General features: G+C 49.2%; 1 protein-coding gene across 1 annotated transcript in view; it reads left to right on the top strand.

The window, feature by feature from the left end:
- Window positions 1–25,706, top strand: part of LOC131554951 (glutamate receptor ionotropic, kainate 1) — a 102,355-nt gene that overhangs the window by 40,000 nt on the left and 36,649 nt on the right. Inside the window, exons 2-7 of the mRNA XM_058800583.1 lie at window positions 6,827–6,994; window positions 10,408–10,665; window positions 13,306–13,487; window positions 19,072–19,125; window positions 20,011–20,184; window positions 24,166–24,309. Coding sequence (XP_058656566.1) covers window positions 6,827–6,994; window positions 10,408–10,665; window positions 13,306–13,487; window positions 19,072–19,125; window positions 20,011–20,184; window positions 24,166–24,309 — 980 coding nt within the window. The remainder of the gene's footprint in view (window positions 1–6,826; window positions 6,995–10,407; window positions 10,666–13,305; window positions 13,488–19,071; window positions 19,126–20,010; window positions 20,185–24,165; window positions 24,310–25,706) is intronic.

Genomic DNA, 25,706 nt, shown 5'->3' with positions numbered 1-25,706 from the left:
GCATCTTAGAGATAATAGTGCTTAATGGGCACTCAGGAAAAGACAGACTGTGCCATTTTTAAAGATATAACCCTGACATTTATGCACAAAAATGCTGTTTGCTAAATAGCGCTCATTTCAAAGCATTGTCTTGGATTTTGAAATGCCTTTCTATTCCTGGCTGACAGCTGGAGAAAAATGGCTCTTCCTGAAGCAGTTCCATTGCAAATGCAAGCTCCAACTGCTCTGTAGTGGGGCCATCTCCTCTCCCCTCAGGCTCCTCTCTGGAGTAACTTCCAGGGCTCTCTCGAGTGAATGTTTCTGTTTCCAAGGCTCATCTGCCGTCAGAGTGCAGAAAAACCTGTATTTATTGCTGTTTTCAGTGCAGCCACTGCACAGGACAGTGTAAAGCACCTTTTGTACAGATATCCTCCTCATTTAACCAGGTATCTGTGCCAAAGCAGTGGCAGAACACCCTCTGAATTCAACTTTCCTTGCTGTTGTTTTAGGGATCTCTTTGTCTTCCTTGGGTTTGAAGTTTCCTCAAGTGTAAGGTACAATTGCTTTGTATCTGCCCAAAAAGATCTCACCATATTTGTAAGCTATTGAATACTTTTGAGATGGACTCAGATAAAAGCAGTAACAAAAATTCCAGCAGTGCCATCAGTCTTTCAGTCTTCATCCCAACAGCTTGCTTTCCACTCTCCTCATCTGCTTTTTATATCTGTCAAATTCTTTCCCCCTTCCTTTAATCCTTAATATAAGCGATAATATTTTTTTGTTGATTTTTTGTTTGGTTTGGTTTAGACTTTTTTTTTTTGGTGATTGTTCCTTCCTCTCAGCTTTCCTGCTGCCCCTCCATTTCCAGCAGCAGCCTGCAGTCCTGCACATGGTCAGCAGTGACTGTGCCAGCAGGTCTGGGTGTCTCAGAGGGAAATCCCTTCACTCAGACACTCAGGAAAAGCCCACCTGTGAAGCAGTGCTCTGAAAGACTTACAGAGGCAGGAGAAAGCAAGTTTATTTTCCAGAGAGACTATTTAAGCTGTTACAGCGTGGTGAGAGGAATGCTCAGCCGTGAGGGAATTTGATCAAACCCTGCTGGGATCAGGAGAAACGTTTGGAACAGCCCACAGCCCATGGCATAGTGCAAGCAGAGGGAAATATAAAATGTAAAGGAGAAAAGCAACAGTTTTAAAACTTCCTATCAAATTGCACCTCGAAAATCATGCTTTAGTTCCTGCCTGGTGTTGCAAGAGATACCTAAATCAGGTCAACCAGATTCTTTTGCTGTTTGTAAAAAGGAAGAAGTTCATTAGTTAGAAATTCTGTAACACGAATCATGCCAACTGTGCCTTTGGGAACTATCTCCACTTACAAGCTGAAGTGAAATAAATCCCGTTGGAAAAGGCAGATCCTTGTATCTTAATAAGCTCAACTTTTTCCATATATACATACACACATGTATTTTTATCCCTCTGCTTTCCAAAGAATCAAATCAGGGCTCAATGCACCTTTCTGGAGTGCAGATAATTATAAAAACCTGCCCTGGCTGTCACGGGGGATATTTTGGGTGGAGAATTACTTTACCGTTTTTATTTAGCCCAAAGTGGGGTTTGTAGCAGTTTTGTCTCTGGTCATTCAGCACCACCCATGCTGCATGAAAAGGACAGAAAGGCTGAGTCCTTCTGAGAGTTCAGCAAAAAAAAAATCAAGGAAAATTTGAGCAGCCTTGTTACAGCTGGGGGCAAAACCTTCACAAAAGCAGCTGGAATAAAACCACATCTGGAACATGGAGCTGGGTTTTGGATGGGCAGTTTGGAACAGAGGAGACACCAAATGTGACAAATAGGCAGTGACCTTGCTATAAGCAAGCCTAGTCTTGTTTTTAAAAATCCCATTTGCTGAGTTTGACACTTGGGGCTCATCCCCTCCCCTGGTCAGGGTTTGGGTCCTGAGCCTGTCCCAGGTCTCGGCTGCCCACAGCCACAGAAAGGAGAATTAAACCATCCCCCAAGCCCAGAGCCAGCCCTGCATTTATTGCATTTAAAATTTCCTCTGTTTGGCTGCAAATATCTTACAGTCGAGAGAAGCTTGCAATCTGCAGGGACAGGGAGTTATTTGGGGTAAGGGAGGCTGAAATCCAGGGGGGTTCCAGAGTGGGGTCTTTGCCTTTCCGTGCTCACCACCTTTCCTTGAGGATTCTGATGGCTGGAAACAAGGAGGGGAAGGTGCAGGAAGGGCAAGGGCAGGGCCCTGGGTTGTGTTTGAGTGCACCCCAAAAGCAGGAGCCCCCAGATGGGTGATGAGGCACAGAGGGGCAATGATCCTGGAGCAGGCAGCTATCAGCCAATTTCTGGATTACGCTGTCAGAGAGGTGACTTTGCAAAAGAAGATGCTGCTGAACTGTGAGCAGTGATTATTTTCTGGGCAGATGATGTGGTGAGTGCACAGGTACTGCCTCCCAGCTGGACACCACATGGCACAGGAGAATCTGTCCTTTGCTAAGAGATAAGGATGGGAAAATATGCCCGGAGGGGGTTCCCAGTAGCAGGTGCTTCAGTGCAAGTGGAGCTCTGTCAGAGGGAATTATCTGCAGGAAAACATCTTCCTCAGCACTGCTTTGCTGTGCCCTGCTCCTTTCTGAGCCTTCCATGTGCCCCCAGCCCTGCTGAGTGCCTGTGATCCAGACCCCTCTGGAATCCACATCCCTGCCAAGGAGCCCCAGGGCAAACCTTGTGCTCACTTGGCTTCCTGAGTCCCTCACATCACCCGGGCAGCAGCACAGAGGGTTCCAGCTCTCCTTTCCCTGCAGTGCCTGCCAGGGGGGTTTCAGTGAGTGCCCATGCACCTCCCGGGGTTCCCTGTGGCAGGAGGGGAGGCTGCTCGGAGCAGAATTCCTGCAGGGATGGATGTCCAGGTGTTTGTGGGAGCCCTGCTGGCAAAGCCCCTGCCAGGGCTGGCACTGGGCTGCCTCTGGGAGCTGTGGGAGGGAGCAGCATCCAGCAGGGCCTGTGCTTCCACATGGCTGCTTCCATGTGTCAGCCGTGTCCCAGCTGACATCAGCCCGGGAAAATTCCTCCTCTGAGCCAGGACAGGAAACGTGGCCACCAACCAGACACAAACAGGGCTTTATCCTCAACCAGAAACAGTCACAAGCTGTGAAATCCCCCACTGGGAATGGATTCAGCCCTGACCTTTGCTGAAACTCCCTCAGTCCCCGATGGCTCCTTGAAATGGAAATGTTTGCTTGGCACGGAGAGCTGGAGGAGCTTTTCCAGGTGTGCCTGCTGAAGTGTGCTGTGCAGTTATGACATTTCCCTTGCTGTGGGGATTTTTGTGCTCAGAGTGAATGGAGCTGATGCTGTCACTGACTCACGTGGCTCAGCCCCTTTAGGCACAGCAGCTGGGCCCAGGCTGTCATTCCCTCTTACCTTCCACTGCTAAGCTCCAAGGAGGGGCAGATACTGTTTTTTCCCTTCATCCTTGAAGAAATCACGTTACAGATGATGTGCTGTAAGTGAAAAGTCAGTTCTGCCACCGAGCAGCCTTTGGTCTGCTGTGGAGGATTCACTTTCTGACTGAGGGAGGAGGGAGCTGAAAGAGAGGACTCAAAAATTTACAATTTTTCCCACCTAAAGTGCCACCAGCAGCCCAACATGAAAGCCAGTGCTTGTTTTCACACTCAGCAATAACAGCTTCATTCCTGGAACATCATTTATGTTGAGTTAACATCGATTTCTCCTTCCTTCCTTCCTTCCTTCCTTCCTTCCTTCCTTCCTTCCTTCCTTCCTTCCTTCCTTCCTTCCTTCCTTCCTTCCTTCCTTCCTTCCTTCCTTCCTTCCTTCCTTCCTTCCTTCCTTCCTTCCTTCCTTCCTTCCTTCCTTCCTTCCTTCCTTCCTTCCTTCCTTCCTTCCTTCCTTCCTTCCTTCCTTCCTTCCTTCCTTCCTTCCTTCCTTCCTTCCTTCCTTCCTTCCTTCCTTCCTTCCTTCCTTCCTTCCTTCCTTCCTTCCTTCCTTCCTTCCTTCCTTCCTTCCTTCCTTCCTTCCTTCCTTCCTTCCTTCCTTCCTTCCTTCCTTCCTTCCTTCCTTCCTTCCTTCCTTCCTTCTTGTAGAATGCTGTGCTTAATTTGTTTTTAAAATGTTATACAGTAATTACTTTATTCAAATGAATCATCTGACAAACTGGTTCTTCATCAAACTTGTCACTTACTCTGCTATTTTTCTTTTAACCTGGACCCTACAATAAATTCTGAGCTTGGCTGTCAGTCATCAGCAGAAGAAGGAGAAGAGACTATTTATGGGATTGCTGGATTTCATTAGAGATGTATGGATGAAAATGCTCCAGCACAGCTTGTTTGTGATGCAGATTTATCCAGTCATTCAGCTCCTTTTAGCAGCTGAATGGGCCTGAACAGAAGAATCAAGCTCAAATAGGCCCAGCCCAAGCCTTTTCAATGCAATATCCCCCAGCTCAGTCACACTGAGGAATTATTGCCTCCACAAACTCCATCCTGGGCTCTGTCCATGACTGGGTGAGGGAATGGATGAGCTTTGAGCTCTCCTCCAACCCAAACCATTCCATGATTCCATGTTTTCTCCAGGGTATCTCGCCAGCAAATAAATCCTGAGTGCTCTCCTGCTCTGTTCACGTGGGCAAAAGGAACCTGGAAGTGTGTGCAGAGTTTTGGTTTGTTTGCTCAGAAAACACACCCACACAAAACTTGCCATCTTTCCCTCCCTGCCCTCCTGCTGCCCACTGAGCTGGCTGGCACTCCTCTCCAAAAGGAAAAATCCTGTGGAATTCTGCTAATGAAGTATAAATAGTTCCTGGTTATACATCATTAATTCAAATTAACGTTCATTTAATAGGCAGTTGATTAGAGGGATGGAAATGGCTCTGGCCCTTAGATGAGGAAGTGCTTGCGTACATCCAGGTATGAAGGTTGCCTCAAGGGTGGTTGGATGAAGTAGTTTTAATTAATTTTTTAAAAAAATTAAAAAAGAAGAAGCAGAAAGTGATGGAATGCACAGTAATAATTTCTGAGGTGGAGGAGATTTTTGCCAAGATCAAATGGCAAAATACCCTCCTGTTGGAAGTGGAGAGTGATTGTGGGCACCCTTATTTCCAGGTTTTCTCAGGCTGTCCTGTGACACTCACCCTCCCTGATAGAGCAATGCTCTGCTGCTTCCAATAGGGATTCCAGGAAAACTCAGCAGTGGAACCTTCCTGGCCCAGGCCCAGGCTGGCATTGCTGCTGACTGAAAAGAATTGTCTTCCTTGGGTGAAATGAGGGAAAGATAATTGAATTTAACCACTAAACTTGCTGGGAGTGTAGTTGGGATGAGGAATTACAGGATTGGATCTGAAAGGACAGGCTTTAGATTTTGTTCCCCTTCAGGGGAGCTGGAGTTTGCAGCTCTGGAAAATCCTGCTGACTTTTAGCATTCCACTCGATGTTTTGGTTCCAAATCCTACACTTAGGCTGGTTTTGGGGCTGTTTTTGTGTATCACACTCCTTTGCAATCACTTGGATGTTTTCTGAGGAAGAGAGAAAAGGTCTCTAAGGTTCTGATACCTGCACATTGTAGTGTACAAGAAAATTGCTGAGGCTGGCAGATTGTTTAAGCCATGTCCAGGCATTGCTCTGTGTGGGTTCAGGAGACAAACCAATGCTGTTTATTCCAGGGATAATATTACCAGAGTGGGGTTGGTAGCCTCCAGGGTCTTCATTGCTGGATTAAAATTCAAACCAGGTTTGATTCCAGTGTGTTCCCATTTCTGATGGTCAGCTAATGACTGCTCTGTTTCTACATGGGTGACATCAAAACTGCAGGAGGTTGCAGCTCATGAGCTGAATGCATTCAGAGGGCCAGAAATTACAGAGAGAGGGGCCTCAAATTTAACATGGGGAAATGGGGAAATGTGTAAGTGAGAAATCCAAAGTATTCTCTAGTGACTTGCACTAAATGAGTAAATTATACTTGCAAAATCAAGCAGTGAAGCTGGAGATTGCTGTTTAGAGGAGCTCTTTTTTAACATCAGCTGTGTGTGCAGTGCATCCCTCAAATCCCTCTGCCCCTGGACAGTGGGAATGTGCTGCTGGCATAATAAGGTCTCCAGAGGCTGGAGGGAGTGGGCATCCCAGTCTGCTGGGACAGGCTGGGCCTTGAGACACCTTCCCCATCCCGGGACACGCTCCAGGGAAGATCATCACACTCAATAAATTTGGGTTATTTGCAGTCCTCTTTCGGAAAGCTTGCTGGTGTCCACGGGTTCAGCTCCTTTTCCTTGGAAAAAGCAAGAATATTCCCCTGTCCCTGAGCAAACAGCAAAGACCAACAACTGCTGGGGTTTAGGAGAAAGCAGAGGGAACACAGAGCTTCAGGGGGACTCTCAGTCCATTTGCTCTCAAGCTCCTCCATGGATCTTGCACTGCCAGGGTGTGCAGAACACCTCAGCAAACATCCACACATCCAGGTTCCATCTCCAAACATAGATGACACCGCAGCAGGCAGAACAAGGCCCATCCCATCCCTGGTTTCATTACAAAGGAGCTGCACAGGAGTTTTCACAAGCATTTAACATGTTCCTCTGAAAAGGCTGGACAATAAACAGGCATCATCTTCCCCAGATGTTTGCGGAGCAACATTCATAATTCTGAGTTAACCCCAGTGCCACAGCAGATCAAAACCAACCATCCTCCTTGCTCTTGCTGTAGTGCTTTGGACAGCCATTGGGTTTTCCTAGAACACTCAGAAATTATAGATCATAATTCATTTCTTACTTGTTTCTGTGTGGCAATTAAGAGGTGAATAACCCTCCCCTTAATTAATCTCTGTTCCAACAGGAGGGATATTCGAAACTGTGGAAAACGAACCTGTGAATATTGAAGAATTGGCGTTCAAGTTTGCTGTCACCAACATTAACAGGAACAGAACACTGATGCCTAATACCACATTAACCTATGACATCCAGAGAATTAACCTTTTTGATAGCTTTGAAGCCTCAAGGAGAGGTAAATATCTCAATTACTGTGTCAGTTACATCCCTGCTTTGTGCTTTATACCTTTCCCCAGCCTGATCTCCTTTTCTGCTCTGCTTGTATCATGTGTACCATAAAATTAATCTTTCAAAGGTGCTTGAACCAAGAATCAAGCTGGGCTTGGAGCTGTCATGTGCTTTCTGAATAAACCCCTACGTCCTGTCTGCATGCTAAGAGCCCCAGATGGCAGGTGGCAAGTCCAAGCCATTTTTCTTTCCAAAACACAGATTTGCCACCTGGAATTCTGCAGAAAAATGATCACAGACTCACAGGAAGCACAGTGGGATGTCACAGCCCATAATTAGCACAGATACCCATTATTGGTAAATTATTTCTACTGCCTTTTAAAGACAAGAGGCCAGTAGCCCCCCTGCCCTGAAATATTAATGCTCAGTGGCCTGGAGGCAGAAATATGTTTCTCTGTTATAAACAACTGTAGGAATTGGAGTGGTCAAGTGTGGAAATTTTTTTGCCTCTTCTTTTTTCCCTGAGAAGGAAAATTATGGCCCAATTCAGTCCCATCTAATTGACCTGCAGGCCAAAACAGAGAGGGACAATAAGTCACAACTGTCCTTCAGCTCCATGTGTTACTTGGCCTCTAGGAACCAAGCTCAGAGTTTGATAAAATGCTGTAAAGAGCAGCCCAGTTCCTGGAACTGGATTTGCTGGAAAATAAAAATGCCTCACTTCAGAAACCAGGCTGGTGAGCTTGCACCTTTCAAACATCTGCACTACCAAATTCTCCTCGTGCCACTTCAGTTTGTTAGCAAGAGTGGAGAAAAGGAGAATGATTTCAAAGAACATCGAAAAGAGCTTTAAGTGGCATTTTTTGCATTCTTTTTCAGTTGTCAGGTATATACTGGAGCTGTATGCTGTAGAATCTCAAGCATGGAGGATTTATAATCCATATAATCCAGTCTGATACAGTATTTCAGATTCCCTGTAGAGTGAGAATCTCTTCTGTGACTGTTGTGAAAGTGCCTCCTCCATTTAATATGTAAAAAGTTGTTAATGTACATGCAAGAAACTCACACAGACAGCAGTAGTTTTTTCCCATCATGAATTATTGAAGTTATTTGTGGAATTTGCACATTAAACCTGTGATGCTTTAGGAAGGCTTCTGAATTAAACCTGGAAAGCCTGTGCACTTCATGCTGTCTGTGAAACACTCATTTGTAGAATGGAAACAGAAAATAATTGATTTTCTGTCATATTCTATTACAGTCAGAGAGCTAAATGCGAATTTAAAGAATCTCAGCTCATTGTGGCAGTTGGTGTATTTAATATTTCCTCAATCAGAGCAATTTCTGGACTTCCCACCCTCACAAGGAAAGCAGCCCTGCAGCTCAGAGCAGGGCTTTGTCTCAATCAGGAGCCGTGTTAAAAACATTGGCTGTAAATTTCACCAGTGGACAGAAATAACTGATATTACTTCATCTCCTGTCTGTCAGCCTGCAAAGACATGGGAGAGCAAGAAAAATGCAGAGACAGCTCCAGGCAGGGTTCTTGAGGCTGAGATATGGGCACAGGAGAAGGAAAGCTTTGTTGATGTGTTTGGCTGGTTTGGAGGGGTATAAAATGTCAGTGTGTGGGTTCTTTATTTCCCTGTGCTGTTACCTGGGGCTCTGGGCACTCCTGCCTGCTCTGCAAACACAGATTATGCAGGGCAGTGAATCGTGGTGCCCCTGCAGCTGCCTGGAATGAGAGCAGCTCACACAGGCAGGGAGGTGCCAGTCCCAGGGGGATCCCTGGAGAGCCCGCTGTGCCTGCAGGGGTGTGTTACCTGATGCTCTGCCGTGGAACTTCACTGCTGAGACACTCCTGTGGCAGGCAGAGAGCCCCTGCTTCCTCTGGGACAAAGCCATTCTGAGAGAAGCAGCTCAGGAATCCCTGCTTCCTCTGGGACAAAGCCATTCTGAGAGAGGCAGCTCAGGAATCCCTGCTTCCTCTGGGACAAAGCCATTCTGAGAGAGGCAGCTCAGGAATCCCTGCTTCCTCTGGGACAAAGCCATTCTGAGAGAGGCAGCTCAGGAACCCGTGTGATCTGCAAGGCAACCAGCAGAGAAGGTTTTATTTGCAGCAAGGAAATTCAGGGGTATGAAGCTGATCAGTAGAGCCATTTTCAGAACGACAATCAAACCAGGATCACTGAGGTTGGAAAAGTTCTCCCAGCCCATGGAGCCCTGGCTGTGCCTGATGCCCGCTTTGTCCCCAGCCCAGTGTCATGTTCACGAATTCCTTGGACACCTCCAGGGATGGGCACTCCAAACCTGCCTGGGCAGCCCCTGCCACTGTTTAACAACCACTTCCATGGGGAAATTCTCATGCCATGCAATCCAAGCGTGCCCTGGCCCGGCCTGAGGCCGTTCCCTCTCCTCCTGTCCCTGTTCCCTGGAGCAGAGCCCGACCCCCCTGGATGTCCCCTCCTGTCAGTAGCTGTGCAGAGCCACAAGGTCCCCCCTGAGCCTCCTTTGCTCCAGCTGAGTCCCTTCCCAGCTCCCTCAGCTTCTCCCTTTACCCTCTAAAACCACCCCTGAATGCCTCAGGAACCACTGGCACATCTCTGGGTGGGTCTGGGAGCAGCACAATGCTCTGATCTCATGGGAAGTGATGGAGATGGAGAATGCATGGATGGATGGATGGATGGATGGATGGATGGATGGATGATGTATGGATGGATGGATGGATGGATGATGGATGGATGGATGGATGGATGGATGGATGGATGATGGATGCATGGATGGATGATGGATGGATGGATGGATGGATGGATGGATGGATGGATGATGGATGGATGGATGATGGATGGATGGATGGATGGATGGATGGATGGATGGATGGAGGGATGGATGGATGGATGATGGATGGATGGATGGATGGATGGATGGATGGATGATGGATGATGGATGGATGGATGGATGGATGGATGGATGATGGATGGATGGATGGATGGATGGATGGATGGATGATGGATGGATGGATGGATGCATGGATGGATGATGGATGGATGATGGATGGATGATGGATGGATGGATGGATGGATGGATGGATGATGGATGGATGGATGGATGCATGGATGGATGATGGATGGATGGATGGATGGATGGATGGATGGATGATGGATGATAGATGGATGATGGATGGATGGATGGATGGATGGATGGATGGATGGATGGATGATGGATGGATGGATGGATGGATGGATGGATGGATGCATGGATGGATGATGGATGGATGGATGGATGGATGGATGGATGGATGATGGATGATAGATGGATGATGGATGGATGGATGGATGGATGGATGGATGGATGGAGGGTCGCAGCCCTCAGCGAGCACCCCCAGCCCGTGCTGTCCCGCACTGAGCGTGCCCTGGTGTGCCCCAGCCTGTGACCAGCTGGCGCTGGGCGTGGCGGCGCTGTTCGGGCCGGCGCACAGCTCCTCGGTCAGTGCTGTTCAGTCCATCTGCAACGCCCTGGAGGTGCCCCACATCCAGACCCGCTGGAAGCACCCCACCGTGGACAACAGGGACGCCTTCTACATCAACCTGTACCCCGACTACGCCGCCATCAGCAGGGCCGTCCTGGACCTCGTGCTCTACTTCAACTGGAAAATCGTCACCGTGGTCTACGAGGACAGCACGGGTGAGTGCTGTGGGGCTGTCACACTCCACCAGGCCTGGGACACCTCACTCTGCCATGCCCTGTGCAGCTCTCCTGGCTCACAGGGGAAAAGCCCCTGTCCTGCTGCTGCCATGGCTTTTGGAAAGCTGCTCTCTTCACCAGACCCTGGGAAGGAGCCCTTGGGGTTTGAATAGTCAATCTCATTTTGCTTCCTGGTTGTGGAACCCATAACACAGCTTCAAAGTGATCCCAGAATCCCAAAATCTGGAGATCACCCAGTCCAATCCCCCTGCCAAGTCAGGGTCACCTGGAGCAGGTGACGGAGAACTCTCCAGGTGGGTTTGGGATGGAGACTGCAGGCCTTCCCTCCCTGGGCAGCTGTTCCAGGCTCTGCCCCCTCCATGGACACAAGTTCTCCCTCAGGCTGAGGTGGAACTCGTTGTGTTTCAGTTCATGGCCACTGCTCCTCACCCTGTCACTGGCACCACTGAGCAGAGTGTGGCACCATCCTCTGACAGCCTTGGGGATATTTGTGTGGGTTGGTGCGGTATTTGTCCCCTCTCAGCCTTTCCTTCCCCACACTGACCAGGCCCAGCTCCCACAGCCTCTCCTCACAAGAAAAATGCTCCAGACCCCTCATTCTCTCTGTGGACCCCGCTGGATATTCTTCAGTAACTCCTAGATAAACCTTCTAGACAGAATAGAAACAAGGGGAGGTCTTTTCCTGCCCACCCCATAACCAAATTGGCATTCCAAAACACCAAGTGCTGTGTACCTGCTCAGCCACAAAAATGCCTGATATTAAAGAGATTTCATTTGCAGAGATATTTACAAAGTAAATTAACCATCAATCATCTTATTAACTCAGAGTCAGGAAAGTAAACATGTCAACTTTGATCAGTATAAATAGTCCTTTGATTTGGGGTTAGAGTGACGCCAGTTAACTCAAGCTCTTTTATTTCTCATCCCTAATGTTTGACATTGTTACACCACAAGAAATAAAAACACCTTGGCCAGGTTGGACGGGGCTCAGAGCACACAGGAGGTGTTCCTGCCAGGGCAGGGGGTGGCACTGGATGGGCTCAGGGGGTCAGGCTTTTGCCATGTGCTCCAGAAAAGTAGCTGCAGTTCTTTGCACTGCTGCTGTGGCCTCTGCAGGACACCACACCTGGGCTCCATCTCACCTCATGTGGCAGCAGGAAGCGTTGGGAAGTGCAAGGTCCCAGTCTGATGGGACCAAAGGAGATATTTTAAGGCACACAGTAATTTCTTCCCCTGAAAAGGAGAGGGAAAGGGGTCAGCAAATCCTTTAGGTTTTTGCTTTTCACCATTTGCACTGAAGTACTTTTTATTGCTGGGAAGACAAACACCAGTTCTCAGTGCGAGGTGAGGATGAGATGAAGGCTTCCCAGACTCCTCCTCCCAAATCTCATTTTCCCTCCTGGAGCTGCCATCCCAGGCACTGCACCCAGGCTGCACCTTCCCAGCCAGGTGACCCCAGCCCCTTTGTCAGGGAGTGCTGGGAGCCCATTCCCATCAGAATCAGCTCCAGTGGTTTCTGCTCCTCAGCTGGCTCCTGGCCAGGCCCAGCTCCCGGTGCCTGCAGCATTTCCAGCTGAGTGCTCATCATGTTCCATTTTCTCTATTGATTGTTGGTACTAGAAAACCTTAGAGGAGCAGGACTGGCCCTGCAGGCGGGGGCAGAGCAGCTTTTTCCCAAGCATTGCCAGCACTTGAGTGAAAGCCAGGAGCCCTCGAAGCTCAGGGGGAAGAGGGAGCTTTGTCTTGCCTTAGATGTGCCACTCAACCAGGGGCACTCACACCCCACACAAATATTATCCCCACTCCCAGCAGGAGAGGCAAGAGCTCCTTCATTTTAATAATTTGTTTGATTTTTGCCCAAGAAGTGCTCCTTGCCTGTGTTCTCTCTCCCTCTCTATGCATATTTTTAAGGCAGCCTTTTACTTCGCCTCAGCAGGAGATCAGGAATTTTTTGTGGGTGAATTGCATTCGTGGATAATGCGAGGCTGTAATCACACACCTCAAAGAGCCCTTAACTATCTTGCCTCGGTTTTGGAGGCAGTGCAAATTACACAGGAGTGCTGAATTAGCCAGTCGAGCTGCAGTGTGTTTAAACACTTGGACAAGGCTCTGGCTGAGCTCCACTGGCTTCAGCTGAGGCATGTAAAGCTGTGCCAGCTGAACACCGAGTCTGAGAAATCACCCGTGTTTGAGGGTGTAGAACTGCATCCCAAAGGATTCTGTAAGAACTCACAGCTGCTGAGTGGTGACACTGGGCAGGAAAGTTAGGAGGAGGTTTCCTCAATTTTATCTTCTTGCCGTTTGGAATTGGAATAATAATGAGCTGCACAGGAAGAAGCCTTATTTGCTTTTCATGTCTCAGTTTAAACATACTACGCTATGTTTATATTGTATTACATCAATGCAAACATATCCTGTAGTCAAGCAGTTGAAAACACCTTCCAAAATATTTAGAAGCCAAGTATAAACATGGAATGAAAAGCTTTAATAATATTAGCTAGGAAGCTGGCAAATATGGAACTAGCAATTATCCTTAGGGAGTGTGAGAGACCCTGTGTAGCTGACAATAAATCCTCATGGCACGGGATGGTGATTGTGTCATTGCCTGTCATTTCTCAGGTCTGATTCGCCTGCAGGAGCTCATCAAAGCCCCTTCCAGATACAACATCAAAATCAAAATCCGCCAGCTGCCCTCTGGGAACAAGGATGCTCGGCCTCTGCTGAAGGAGATGAAGAAGGGCAAGGAGTTCTATGTGATATTCGACTGCTCGCACGAGACGGCGGCAGAAATCCTCAAGCAGGTACTGGGCACGGGGAGGCAGAGCTCCCCAAAATCTGCCAGCCCCTCTGATCCCACCTCCACCAATACCAAAGGCACTCCCAGGGGCCCAGGGGCTTGTGGATGCAGGGACAGAAGTCACAACAGAAGGTGCACTGACACCCCCAGAGAGCCCCACGTGTGCCCACAGGAGCAAACAGCTTTTCTTTCTGACATGCCAGGTCCTGCCTGGCTAGGGACATCACTCCATGTGTTTCAGCTTGTCCTGCTTTAATCAACAGGTTTGTTTTTCTTTCCCATCAAATACAGAGGCAGAATCAGAAGGAAAATCTATCCTCTAAACTGATGGGAGAGGTTGTTGTGTGAGGGCTGTCCCTGCCTGAGTGTGAGATTTGGGCAGCCACAGCAGGCAAGGACAAACACAGCCTGACATTAATGGGCTGGGACGTTCCCAGGGGCACACAGGAGTGGTGGGAATTACAATTTACTGCTGCCACTTGCCGTACATTCCTCCACAATCAAAGTCTAAAGCACAGTTTGTTGACCTGCAAGAACCACCCCCATACATTTTGAGGGCAGTTCCCTTCTTGCTGCACCTCTAGGGATGAGTTGTTATTTCTCCTGCCAGGCAATCTGATGGGATACCCTGATCCCAGAAGAACATCAGACTAACTGCCCATAAAGGTCCCTTTCTGTTCCCAACTCAGAGTGTTTTACTGCAATACTGAAGTTCTGCAGAGCAGCTTTTTGTGCCCAAGTTGGTAAGGCAAGTTACTGCATTTGTGTGTGGAGCCTGGAATGTTCTTCCCCAGGCTGGAGGAACTTGGGGCCTGCAGAATCCCAGATCAGCTGCAGCACATAATTCCCGTGAGCCTTAGGGTGAGATTTCCTGCTCCCAGGAATGCTGTCCTGCAGTAAATGTTAGGATTTCCCTGAGGTACAGGAGTGGGGAGGACACTGCAGCAGCACTGTTTGGGCAGGGGGAGTGGGCTGTCCCCCCCACTCTGGTCCCTGCAAGGCTGCCCAAAAGCATCCCCAAAAGGAGATTTGTGGGGGAAGAGTTACATTGACAACACAGATTTTGAAGGACCAGCAAGATGAAGGTGCAGATGTCTGGCACCCTGCAGAAGGCACAAAGCTTCCAATATGCCAGGCTGAGTATGGAAAAAAACCCCAAAAAGCAAACCTGGGTGTCAAAAGAAGAGGAGGGAGTGCTGAAAGATGCACTAAATCAGGGCAAAGCAGCAGAAAAGTTTGTGTGGGATATGGATCAGCCAGACAAGTGACAGGCTGTAGATACAGATAGTGCTCTCCAGTGCCTGAAGAACTGGGGGAAGGAGAGGGGATGAAGTGTGGGAGAAAACAGGAAAATTGAGAGAGGTACACCTGTGGGTCAGTGCTGTGGGAGAGGGAGCCACATAAATATAGGCTAGAAAGAAAAGGGAGATGGCTTTTCTGTGAGCAAGCTCTGTGGCTGAGCGTAGATGCTGGCAGCAATAACTCAGGGGCTGAGTTGCTCCCTGCCAGAGGCAGCTGTGAAATGTGGAGGTGCGCAGGGCTCTGAATTCCTGAGGCACTCCTCTGATTTCAGGTTACAGGAAGAGCCCTGCTCATCTCCCCATGCCTGCACTCTGTCATCATACCCTGGATGGGAGCAAGATATCAAACCCTGGAGAGATCATTTCAGGGAAACTCTGTGATGTCAGTAGAGAATATTTCTGACTTTGCAAACAATCCAGTAGCCGTCACAGGAAAAACAGGTGGTGTTGTTAAATTATATAAGATTTCTAACAGGAGCAGGCAGGAGCAGGAGTCAGGGTCACCTGAAGCTGTCCCCAAAGCAGCTCCTTCTGGTCTGTTCACTGTATTTAGGTAAGGCAGTAGGTGTTTAGTAGCCCATGGAGCAGGGAGGGGACACTGCTTGTTTCCCAGGGAGGGAGGTGCCCAAAGGCTCCTCTGGGAGCAGAAGGATCAGCCCAGAACTCTGCTGGAGCTGTGCTGGCAATGTGTGCACCAGGGACCTCCTCACTCCCCTCCTCCAGCCTCTGCTTTACTAAACACCACAAAAGACAGATTTCTGCTCTAATTTCTGCTTATTTATGGCTTCCACTAAAACCCCATCAAGCCACGCTTGCTGTGTGCACAACAAGAACAGGTGGATCAATAACCTGATTGAACCCAAGTACAGAGCCTGCACTCAGCTGAACAAGCTGTTCCCCTTCTCTCTGACAAGCTCAGGGAGCCTGGATTCCCTCAGCCCCTGCCCAGCCCCACCAGGCCTGGCCTCCCTTGCTGGTTGTGGCATTCACCAGGAATATTTGGTTGATGCTCTGTCTGCATTAGACAAGCACTCCCCGAGCAAATTAAATGTGGCTCTTGCCAATGGCAATCTGTTTTATGCACAAAGCCTGCAATTTACCCTGCACACTCTTCAGTCTGATATTGCCTTTTGTGTGAGGAACTTGGCTGAAGAGGTTGAGTTGTTGTGCTTAACCCTCAGTTTGTGCCAACACACCAGGGCCAATAATCTGAGCACAGATTTTACTGCTAGGCAAGCTCACCTCTCAGAAAGTACATCCCTGCTAACTTTAAATTACCTACTCCTTTCTTCACACCCCCAAAATACATTTGAGGAAGTGTACTGTATATTCAATCAGGTTTAAGGCTCTCACAGAGCATCCTGTAAAGACAATGTGACAGACAACGCAAAGAACCATGAATTCAGTTCCTCCAGAAGGCAGAAAAACCAGGTGTCACCGTGGAGTACATTCCTGGTACAGTAATAGAGGTGGGAATAGAAAACTTCAGCTCCTGCCTGTGCTCCTTCCAGGAACCTGGCAGGTAGGCTGGAGCCCACTCCCTGCTAAGAAAAGGCTGGATTAGCTCTGTTCCCACTTCCACAGGAGAAACACCAGTGGCACATCCCCTCTCTGTGGGTGAGAAGCAGGGATGGATTAGCCTCACAAAACAGAGGGGTAATTAATTGGAAAATGAAATGCATGTAATGGTCATGAAATGAAATAACAGCTTAAGTGAGGGAAATGCAGAGTGAAAGCAAGCGCAGGACTTGGTGCAGTTCCCACTAATGCACTTGCCCATCATTCCAGTTCCAGCTCGCCTCGAAGGCAGACTGACAATGGGTCTAAATGAGGCAGGGCGTTTTTTACAAGATGAACAAATGCAAGTTAGAGCTGGGATGTGATTCAAGCCAAGAACAGGGCACCCAAAAGAGATTTTCAGACATAAGAGAGTATTTTTATCCAGTCTCTGTCAGCTCGCCATATATAATTTGACCACTGCTATTTTCTTGGATTCTCTTCGTGGTTCGTGACCCGCAGCTCAAAGTGCACAGCTGCAAAGGACAAGGCCCAGGCTCCTGATCTGGAAGGGATAATTAGAGATGGAAGTGTCTTTATCTCCCATTGTCCAAGCATATCTGAGTTTGGCCGAAGAACAAATGTTATACAGGGAAGGCTGGGCAGGAGATGTACAAGGAGAATATCTGAGGCTGATTTCCCTAGTTTACATTCATCTGAGTTCCACTGTAAGTAAAAGCTATTATTATTTAAATAGGACATTTGTATAATTATTTGCATAATTATTTACATAATTACATGCAAAGTTATTTAAATAGCGATGAGCAATGAAACCTCATCCCAGTTTCCTGTGGGCAGGCACACAGACAGAGGTGTTGCCTTCCCCTCTCTCTCTCAGGCCAGCTGCCCTGTGGGAAGCTTTGCCAGGTGCCTCAGGGGTGTCCCAGCCTGAAATCCATCCTTGCTCCAAGCAGCTTTCACTGTCCTGCTCCTGGGAGCTGCTGGGAGCTGCTGTCCTGTGTCTGCTGTGCTGCAAACACTCAGCAGGAGAGCCCTGGGCACTCCTGTTTACACTGCCAGGAGCACCCAGGGAATGGAGGCGTGGCACTTACTGATGCTCTGGGATGTCCAGCATGAGTCTCAGCATTCCTCTTGCTTTTGCCTTGACTTGATTCCACCCCCTGTTTCCCTGCATCAGAGCATTAAATCGTCCTTTGGTGTGAATTTTGATTAGCAGCCATAGTACCCTTAAACATGAATTATTATTGCAAAATCTGTCTGATCCTGGAATAAAAAGCCCCTACTTAGTATCTAATGCACATGTCAAAGTGCTAAATAGCTTTTAGCTAATTCTCATCCTCAATGACTGAGAGAGGGGAGGACAACCAGTTGAGGCTGTTCTCCTCAGGGGCTTTGTTTCTGTTTGTCCTGGGGTTTGGAGGCTTTGCTTGCTTGTTTGGCATTTTTTCTGCCTTGTTTTGGGGTGGTTGTGCTTTAAAGAACAAACCCGTAGCATGACTTCTGCAATGACTTCCCACTGGGCTCTTTCAGCGCAGTTCCAGCTCAGAGGAGATCTGCATCATAAAAATCCCATAAATTTGGCACCTCCTTTGCAAAGCCACAGAAATCCAGTGGCTCCAGGGAGGGGGACTGAGTCCAGCCAGGTCAGCTGGGAAGCACAGCACACAAAAGTTCCCCTGGATGCAGCCCTGCATTGTTATCTGTGCATAAACAGGGCAGGAGCAGCAGCCTCCAGCTTCTTCTACAGGTAATAAAGGAGCTCCAAGAAACAGAATAGAAGAGGATTAATAAAATCAGAAATAAAAAAGGCAATTTTGGTGTGTAAATCCAGTGGAGCATTTCAGTGAAATAGTTGCCTTCTGGCTTGACTTTTAGTGGCTGGAAACGGATCAGTTGTCTGTGATTAACACTGAGCTGGTTTTATTATCTGCTGCAGCTCAGAAACTTCAGGGCTTTCTTACTCCCTTCCTTTTTCTTTCTTTTTTTTTTTTTTTTTAATCTGAAGAATTGCTGTAGACAAAGCCTCTATTTCCCCCTGCCTTTCAAACAGCTCTTCAGGCACTCCAAAACTGTCCTAAAAGGGTACTAGTAACAGATCCTTGCATTGCTGTGATCAGGACTGAGCAGGAGTTAACCTTGGCCTGTGTTGCTGTCGTCGCCATGAACTTTCCCAGTTTATAATTCCTCCTCCTCCTCACAAGATGCCAGAGAGGGCGGAATTCTCCCAGACAAGTGGAGGAAGGCTGCAGGGAGGCTGTTTCTTCCCAAGTTTCTCCCATCCCAGCTGTTTTTTCACCCTCCTGCTGACCCACACTCCCCAGTGGAACCACAGGCACTTAGAGAAACTTCCTTCTTTCTGTTTTCCTGCTTTACTCCTGAGCCCTCAGCAGTGTCCTTGTCTCACCTGGCAGCAGAATACAAAAACCTGCCCCTAATTACTTCTCCTACCAACCGTGTTGTCTGCTAATAAATTCATTTTTAGCACTCCCAGACTGCAGACTAAAGGATTTTTAAAATCAGCATCTCGTTATGTCTAGTAATTTTTCTTGTCCTGGAAGTTTTGCAATCGTTATTCTCTTTCCTGAGCAGAGGTGATAAAAACATCATTTAAATACAACAGGATATTTTTGGCTCCTAAAGAAAAATGTGGGGTTTATTGCAATCAAGCACTCATGACCTGTGATGTGTTTAACCCTTGCTTTTAAAGGCAGTGCAGCACACTGGGAGCTTTCAGAGTCAAGTACCTTCACCTTTCCATCTCTTCCACAGATCCTCTCCATGGGAATGATGACAGAATACTACCACTACTTTTTCACCACACTGGTAAGGAACACTATAAACATCTGGGAGGGAATTTCCTCGGTTTCAGAAAAGACAGCTAAATTCTCCCCTTTTTCTAGGAGATCTTTGTTGCCATTAGTCAAGGAAAGCCCTGGAGAATGGGTGCTAACACTCCTTAGGAATGTCAGGAGCCACAATTTCTTAAGAAAGCTGTTTGGCCCCATTTCTGGGACTGGCCAACCCTTTAACACAGTGAAAAATAATTACAGTATGCTGATTAACAAGAAACCATCAGTACAGATGGACCGCAGTGAACAAAATAAAGAGTGAATGGCTTTGCACTGTGGGCACTGCTGGTTCATCACTGTTTAATTGTTTCATTTGCTTACAAAACCACAGAACCACAAACAGATAAAGCACTGAGGAAATTTTGTAACAAAAGTTTTCTTTGATGGCAGGAACACAGCTTGGGAGGGTCCCGCATGGTTCAGCCACCCCAGCTGCCCTGTAAATGCCATGTGGAGCACATGGAGCCTATCCATGCCACAGCCTGGCAGAGGTGCCTGGAGAGGCACGGCAGGGGAAACTGGGATTCACAAGCAGCCAAAGCACAGCCCTCACCGCGTCTCTCGGAATTTTCCTCCCCTCAGCTTAGAAAGCAGCTTGACGCTGGCCAGCCAATTCCTCATGTCAGCCTGTCAGAGCTGCAGCACTGCTATAAATTCACATGTGCAGGTTGCTTGCAAAGCAGTTCTGCAGTGGGGAATTGATCTTTTCTCTCCCAAAAGCAGCTGTGTGGTGTCACCCGCCTCACTCACACAGCTTTGGCTCAGTCAGGTTTCACACAGGAGTCGGGGCGGGCACAGGGGGAAAGCCCCACGATTTCCTTTAGAAATGGTTCTGTTTGCGTTCCTGCTGGGGCTTTAGGACCTGTTTGCCCTGGACCTGGAGCCCTACAGGTACAGCGGGGTGAACATGACGGGCTTTCGGCTGCTCAACATCGACAACCCGCACGTGTCGGCCGTGGTGGACAAGTGGTCCATGGAGAGGCTGCAGGCACCACCCAAGCCTGACTCGGGGCTGCGTGATGGCACCATGACTGTGAGTGAGCCAGGGGGCACGGGGACAGCGAGGGAGCAGCCACACTGCCAGGGGGCACGGGGACAGCGAGGGAGCAGCCACACTGCCAGGGGTGGCACAGGGACAGGGAGGGAGCAGCCAGGCTGCCAGGGGTGGCATGGGGACAGGGAGGGAGCAGCCACACTGCCAGGGGTGGCATGGGGACAGGGAGGGAGCAGCCAGGCTGCCAGGGTGGCATGGGGACAGCGAGGGAGCAGCCACACTGCCAGGGGTGGCATGGGGACAGGGAGGGAGCAGCCACACTGCCAGGGTGGCACAGGGACAGCGAGGGAGCAGCCAGGCTGCCAGGGTGGCATGGGGACAGGGAGGGAGCAGCCACACTGCCAGGGGTGGCACAGAGACAGGGAGGGAGCAGCCACACTGCCAGGGGTGGCACAGAGACAGGGAGGGAGCAGTCACACTGCCAGGGGTGGCACAGAGACAGGGAGGGAGCAGCCACACTGCCAGGGTGGCACGGGGACAGGGAGGGAGCAGTCACACTGCCAGGGGTGGCACAGGGACAGGGAGGGAGCAGTCACACTGCCAGGGGTGGCACAGGGACAGGGAGGGAGCAGCCACACTGCCAGGGGTGGCACAGGGACAGGGAGGGAGCAGCCACACTGCCAGGGTGGCATGGGGACAGGGAGGGAGCAGCCACACTGCCAGGGGTGGCACAGGGACAGGGAGGGAGCAGCCACACTGCCAGGGGTGGCACAGGGACAGGGAGGGAGCAGCCACACTGCCAGGGGTGGCACAGGGACAGGGAGGGAGCAGCCAGGCTTCCAGGGGTGGCACAGGGACAGGGAGGGAGCAGCCACACTGCCAGGGGTGGCACAGAGACAGGGAGGGAGCAGTCACACTGCCAGGGTGGCACAGGGACAGGGAGGGAGCAGCCACACTGCCAGGGTGGCATGGGGACAGGGAGGGAGCAGTCACACTGCCAGGGTGGCACAGAGACAGGGAGGGAGCAGTCACACTGCCAGGGGTGGCATGGGGACAGCGAGGGAGCAGCCACACTGCCAGGGTGGCACAGGGACAGCGAGGGAGCAGCCACACTGCCAGGGTGGCATGGGGACAGCGAGGGAGCAGCCACACTGCCAGGGGTGGCACAGGGACAGCGAGGGAGCAGTCACACTGCCAGGGGGCACTAAGTGAGCACCAATGCTGCCAGGGGTGGCCCAGGGACAATGCCCCAGCACGGTGCCATCGTTCATCTCAGCCCTGTGAAAACTGAATTGCTGCCTGCCCCGCTTCTCCCATCACCTTCTGCACTGTGCAGCAGGAAACGCAGCAGAAAATGGGACTTCCCCAGCAGGTGCAGGATTTGTGACCTGCAGGGGCAGATCCCACACCGTGGGAAGGGAGTAGCATTTTGAAATGGGTGCAGTGCCCTTTCTCCTCATTTCCATCGCTACAGAAGCTCCGGCTTTTGAGAGGTAATTTAAAGACAGATGAGAGGTATCATCAAGGCAGGGAATCAGGATTCCTCCCAGCACTCCCCCAAGGAGGAAAGGAAAGAATAGGAACAATTACAGAGACTGCATGACTCCAATCAGTTTGGCAGGGTGAAGGGTTGCCATCTCTTTGCAGTATGAAATAATGTGTCTCATGGACTGAGTGGAGCTCGAAGTGATAAGAAATAGACTTTATTGCAGGTGATTTCAGGGAAAATTTGGAAATGTCTTAACATCCTGAGGAGAAATGCATTAAGTGTGCTGTCCCTGGCATTGCACACACTGGTGCTGCTTTGGGCTGGGTCACCATGCTCACTCATACCCAAAGCAGGGAGAAAGCTGTCCCTGGGAATTCCTGATGGGAATCCACACAGAAATCCCCCAAATACAGCACTGGGAAAAGCAAAGTTCTCAGCACTCTTCTGCTCTCCTTGCCATCCCTGACTCTCGTGCTCTCCTTTGCATCTTCATATCTCAGTGTCCTTGATGCCCTGGCAGAGCACTGAGGGGAACCTCTCCCTCCTTGCTGGGATCATTTCAGTATTCCCAGCAGGTTCCATTATTGCCCAGGTTGATGGAGAGCTGCACCACTGCTGCATTTCATTTGGCAGTAAGGCTGTGACAGGCGGCAGAGTGCACGGAGATCAGGACTGTACATCCCGTTATTAACTCAGGATTTATCCCTCCTAGTTCATGCTCTGCTGTTTGCCCTGAAAGCAGCTTGTGGGAATTCAGCAGGGCACAAGCAAGAGAGCTCTGAGTTCACGTCCTGCTGGATGCCCAAGCTGCACCCAGAGGCACAGCTGGTCTAATGAGATCTCTGCCTTTCTTTACAGTGGCTTAAGCAGCACACAGAAATGAGAAAAACAAGTTCCAGGACTGGCTCTGAGCCTCTTTCTCCTGCCATAAAAGCACACAAGTCAGGATGAGGTGTTTGGAAAATGAGGTGACCTGTTGCACCCCACAGCCCTAAACAGAGCCATGATGAGGGGAGAAGTGACAAGCCAAGGGAGGTGGCACAGCTCCCCACTGCCGCACGAAGCAGGGCCCAGTGACAAGTGGCACAAGGACGGGGCTGAGCAGCCAGGCCTGGCAGTGCTGCAGACACCATGGGCTCAGGGCAAAGCATCAGCACTGCCAGACGGAGCAGAGCAAGCACGGAGGAGCTGTCTCACCAAGCATCTCCTCCCAGGCTCTCTGGGACACAGGCAGAGCCAGTAAAATCCAACCCTGAGCTCCCAGTCCAGTGTAAAACTGAGCTCTGCTGACATTGATAGGAATATTTCCATTGATTTTGTGGGATTTGGGGTCAGCCCTTGATGCCCTGAGTGTGCTTGGAACAACTGTCTGCTGTGAGACACTTCACAGTGAGAGCAGCTGGCATTGTCTCCTCCTGCTTGACTCATCACTCACAATGTTTTCTCTTCTCACCATTTGCTCCCATTGTGGAGCATTATTTTGGGCAGATTCTGACAAGCACATCAAGACCAATTCCTCTTCTGCTCTATCTTAAGATTAGTCCTTAAATTCAGATACACTTGAGCAAAACCCTCCAATACTGGGACCACTGATGCTGTTGTAATTTAGTCAAGTAAATGGAACAAACAAAGAAGCAAATGTGTTAATTTCCCAGAGGAATTGCATGGAAAAGAAACAGAAAACTGATCAGCTCTGTAGTTCCTATAAAGGAGTCAGTTTCTCATCTGCAGAATTGCTGCCTTTTTCCTTCAGGCCCCGTTTAATTATTCATTAGGTTTACCTGGAAGGTAATTTGTGCAGCATCATTAGGGAGACACAGCCATTCCCACCTCACTGTGAGAGCACTGAAGCCCAGTGCAGGTGGGGGTGAGACTTTTCTGAGGTGGCAAAGTGGGACAGAGCGTGTGATGTCACTTTGAGGCCGTGCCTTTAAACCCACCAACCCACTCTCAAAAGAAACACACACTGGGGCACAAAGAGCACCCAGTAATTTTGGTATCTGAATATATGGGGTAATATTCCAGGACCCAAGGCTGTAGTGGGAAATTAGATGTGTGAGTCCAAGTTAATCCCCCAAAACCACACCTCCAAAGGACATTTCCACAATCTCTAGGACACCATTGCACACATTTGTGCCAAAAGCCAGGATCCTGGAGGGCAGCAGATACCTGGGCAGGGGGATGTGTTCCAGGTGATCAGTGGGATTGGCTTCCCTGGAAAGCAGGGCCAGCCTGTCCTGTTGGGAAGGAAGCAATCCCACAAGTACCATGAGAAGAGTGGCTCATACACCTGGCACTTCTTAGAGCCCCTCTCCAGCCTGCCTGGGACCCCTGACCTCCCTCTCCCTGTAGCTCCCCGGCGTGGTTTCCCTCCAGTGCTGAAAACGCTCCAAAATAACGCGGAGAACTGGATTTGGCTGCTCCTCAGGGCTCCAAGGCGAGCCCAGGAGAGGTTTTCCCTGCGAGGAGCCTCGGGCAGGGCTGGCAGCAGCGGGGAAAGGCAGTAACTCACTCGGGGCTGTGTTGTGCAGACGGAGGCTGCGCTGATGTACGACGCCGTGTACATGGTGGCCGTGGCCTCGCAGCGGGCGGCCCAGATCACCGTCAGCTCCCTGCAGTGCCACCGCCACAAGCCCTGGCGCTTCGGGCCCCGCTTCATGAACCTCATCAAAGAGGCAAGTGCACAGCCCTCCTTCCCTGCCTTCCTTCACTTAATGTCTGTCGTGGATGTTGTTGATGATTTCTAAAATGTGAGGCGAGCACAACAGTTGTTGTGGAAATGGAACGAAAAGTGAGTCTGTAGCTCTGTCCTTGCTTCGCTGTGCAATTCCAATTGTATCGCAGATTGTTTGATCAGGGATCAATATCCAGAAAACATTGCAGCCAGTATTTCTAAAGAGGAAAAAGCAATGCTCTATCTTACAAGATAACTGAGCTTGATCCAGGGATGTCCTAAAAATGCTCATTTTAGTTGAAATGTCTTCACTGTTTCAAAAACCCAATTTTGTTTTGATTTTCAAATGGAAATCTTTCCTTTAGGGAAGTGTGGAAATGAAAATTGGAAATTAGGTGGAGCATCCCACATATGTTTTACCTTTTCCCCACCTCAGTCCCCGTGTTTGAAGAATAATTATAATGAAATTGAAAGATAACAAAAGACTTTGTATCAGTGAATGCCCCTGCAGTGATGGCCTCCTTATTTTGGGGGATGCTGAGTATAAAACTAAGGGTTCCTGAAGCCTAAACTGGAATACTTTGCCCAAGAGTAGCAGATGTACCCCAGCAGATCAATTCAAAGCCTGGACAGTGACACAGCTCTCATTTATCATGGACAAGCAGCTCCTCTTGCATGGAGTGAGATATGGGAGCTAATTACTGATGGCCTTGCAAATAGAGTCTCTCATGGTCAGTAAAACACCGATTTAAACACTCTGAGAGTCTTATCTTCCTGGGGCTGATGTAGCCAAAAAAGGTGGCTGTTAAAAGCAGAGGATAAGGTTTAACAAGACCATATTGAGTTTCCTGTAAAGCCTAAAACACGTGTGAAACAAATAGCAAATACATTTGGACCCCAGATCATGTTAGGGTCTGGTTTGTTCAGCAGGGATGGAGGAACTTTAAAATTAGGAATCAGTGAATAGGTATGGAGAAAACAAAGTCAAGGAGGCAGAGTGATAGCTGGGCCCACATAGGCAGCATTTAATTGTCCTGTGTTTTGATGTGGTGCTGACATTCTGTGAAGGCATTTTACAGACTGATCTATAGACAAATATTCAGTACTCCAGTCTAAACAGACCAGTTTCAGACAAAGAATTTGCCTGCAGTGATTCCTGCAGATGCTGGAGTTAACAAGTGCTTCAGTGGCTCCCTGGTGAGTTTTTGCATTTTATTTTGGTGGTGAAAAGAACTGAGGTCACCTCATTTGCTTTGTGGGCCAGCTCTATGAAATGCCTGAGATCAAGGCTCTGCAGCAGCCCATTAAGGAGTTTTTAATGAGAAGTAAATCCTTGTCAGAAGCTGTGTCTCTCAGTGACCCAGTGCCATTCACAGCTGGGGGATGTTCCAATCTTGG

The sequence above is a fragment of the Ammospiza caudacuta genome, chromosome 2 (genome assembly GCF_027887145.1).
Source record: "Ammospiza caudacuta isolate bAmmCau1 chromosome 2, bAmmCau1.pri, whole genome shotgun sequence".
NCBI lineage: Eukaryota > Metazoa > Chordata > Aves > Passeriformes > Passerellidae > Ammospiza > Ammospiza caudacuta.
This window is presented reverse-complemented; position numbering and strand designations above follow the sequence as displayed.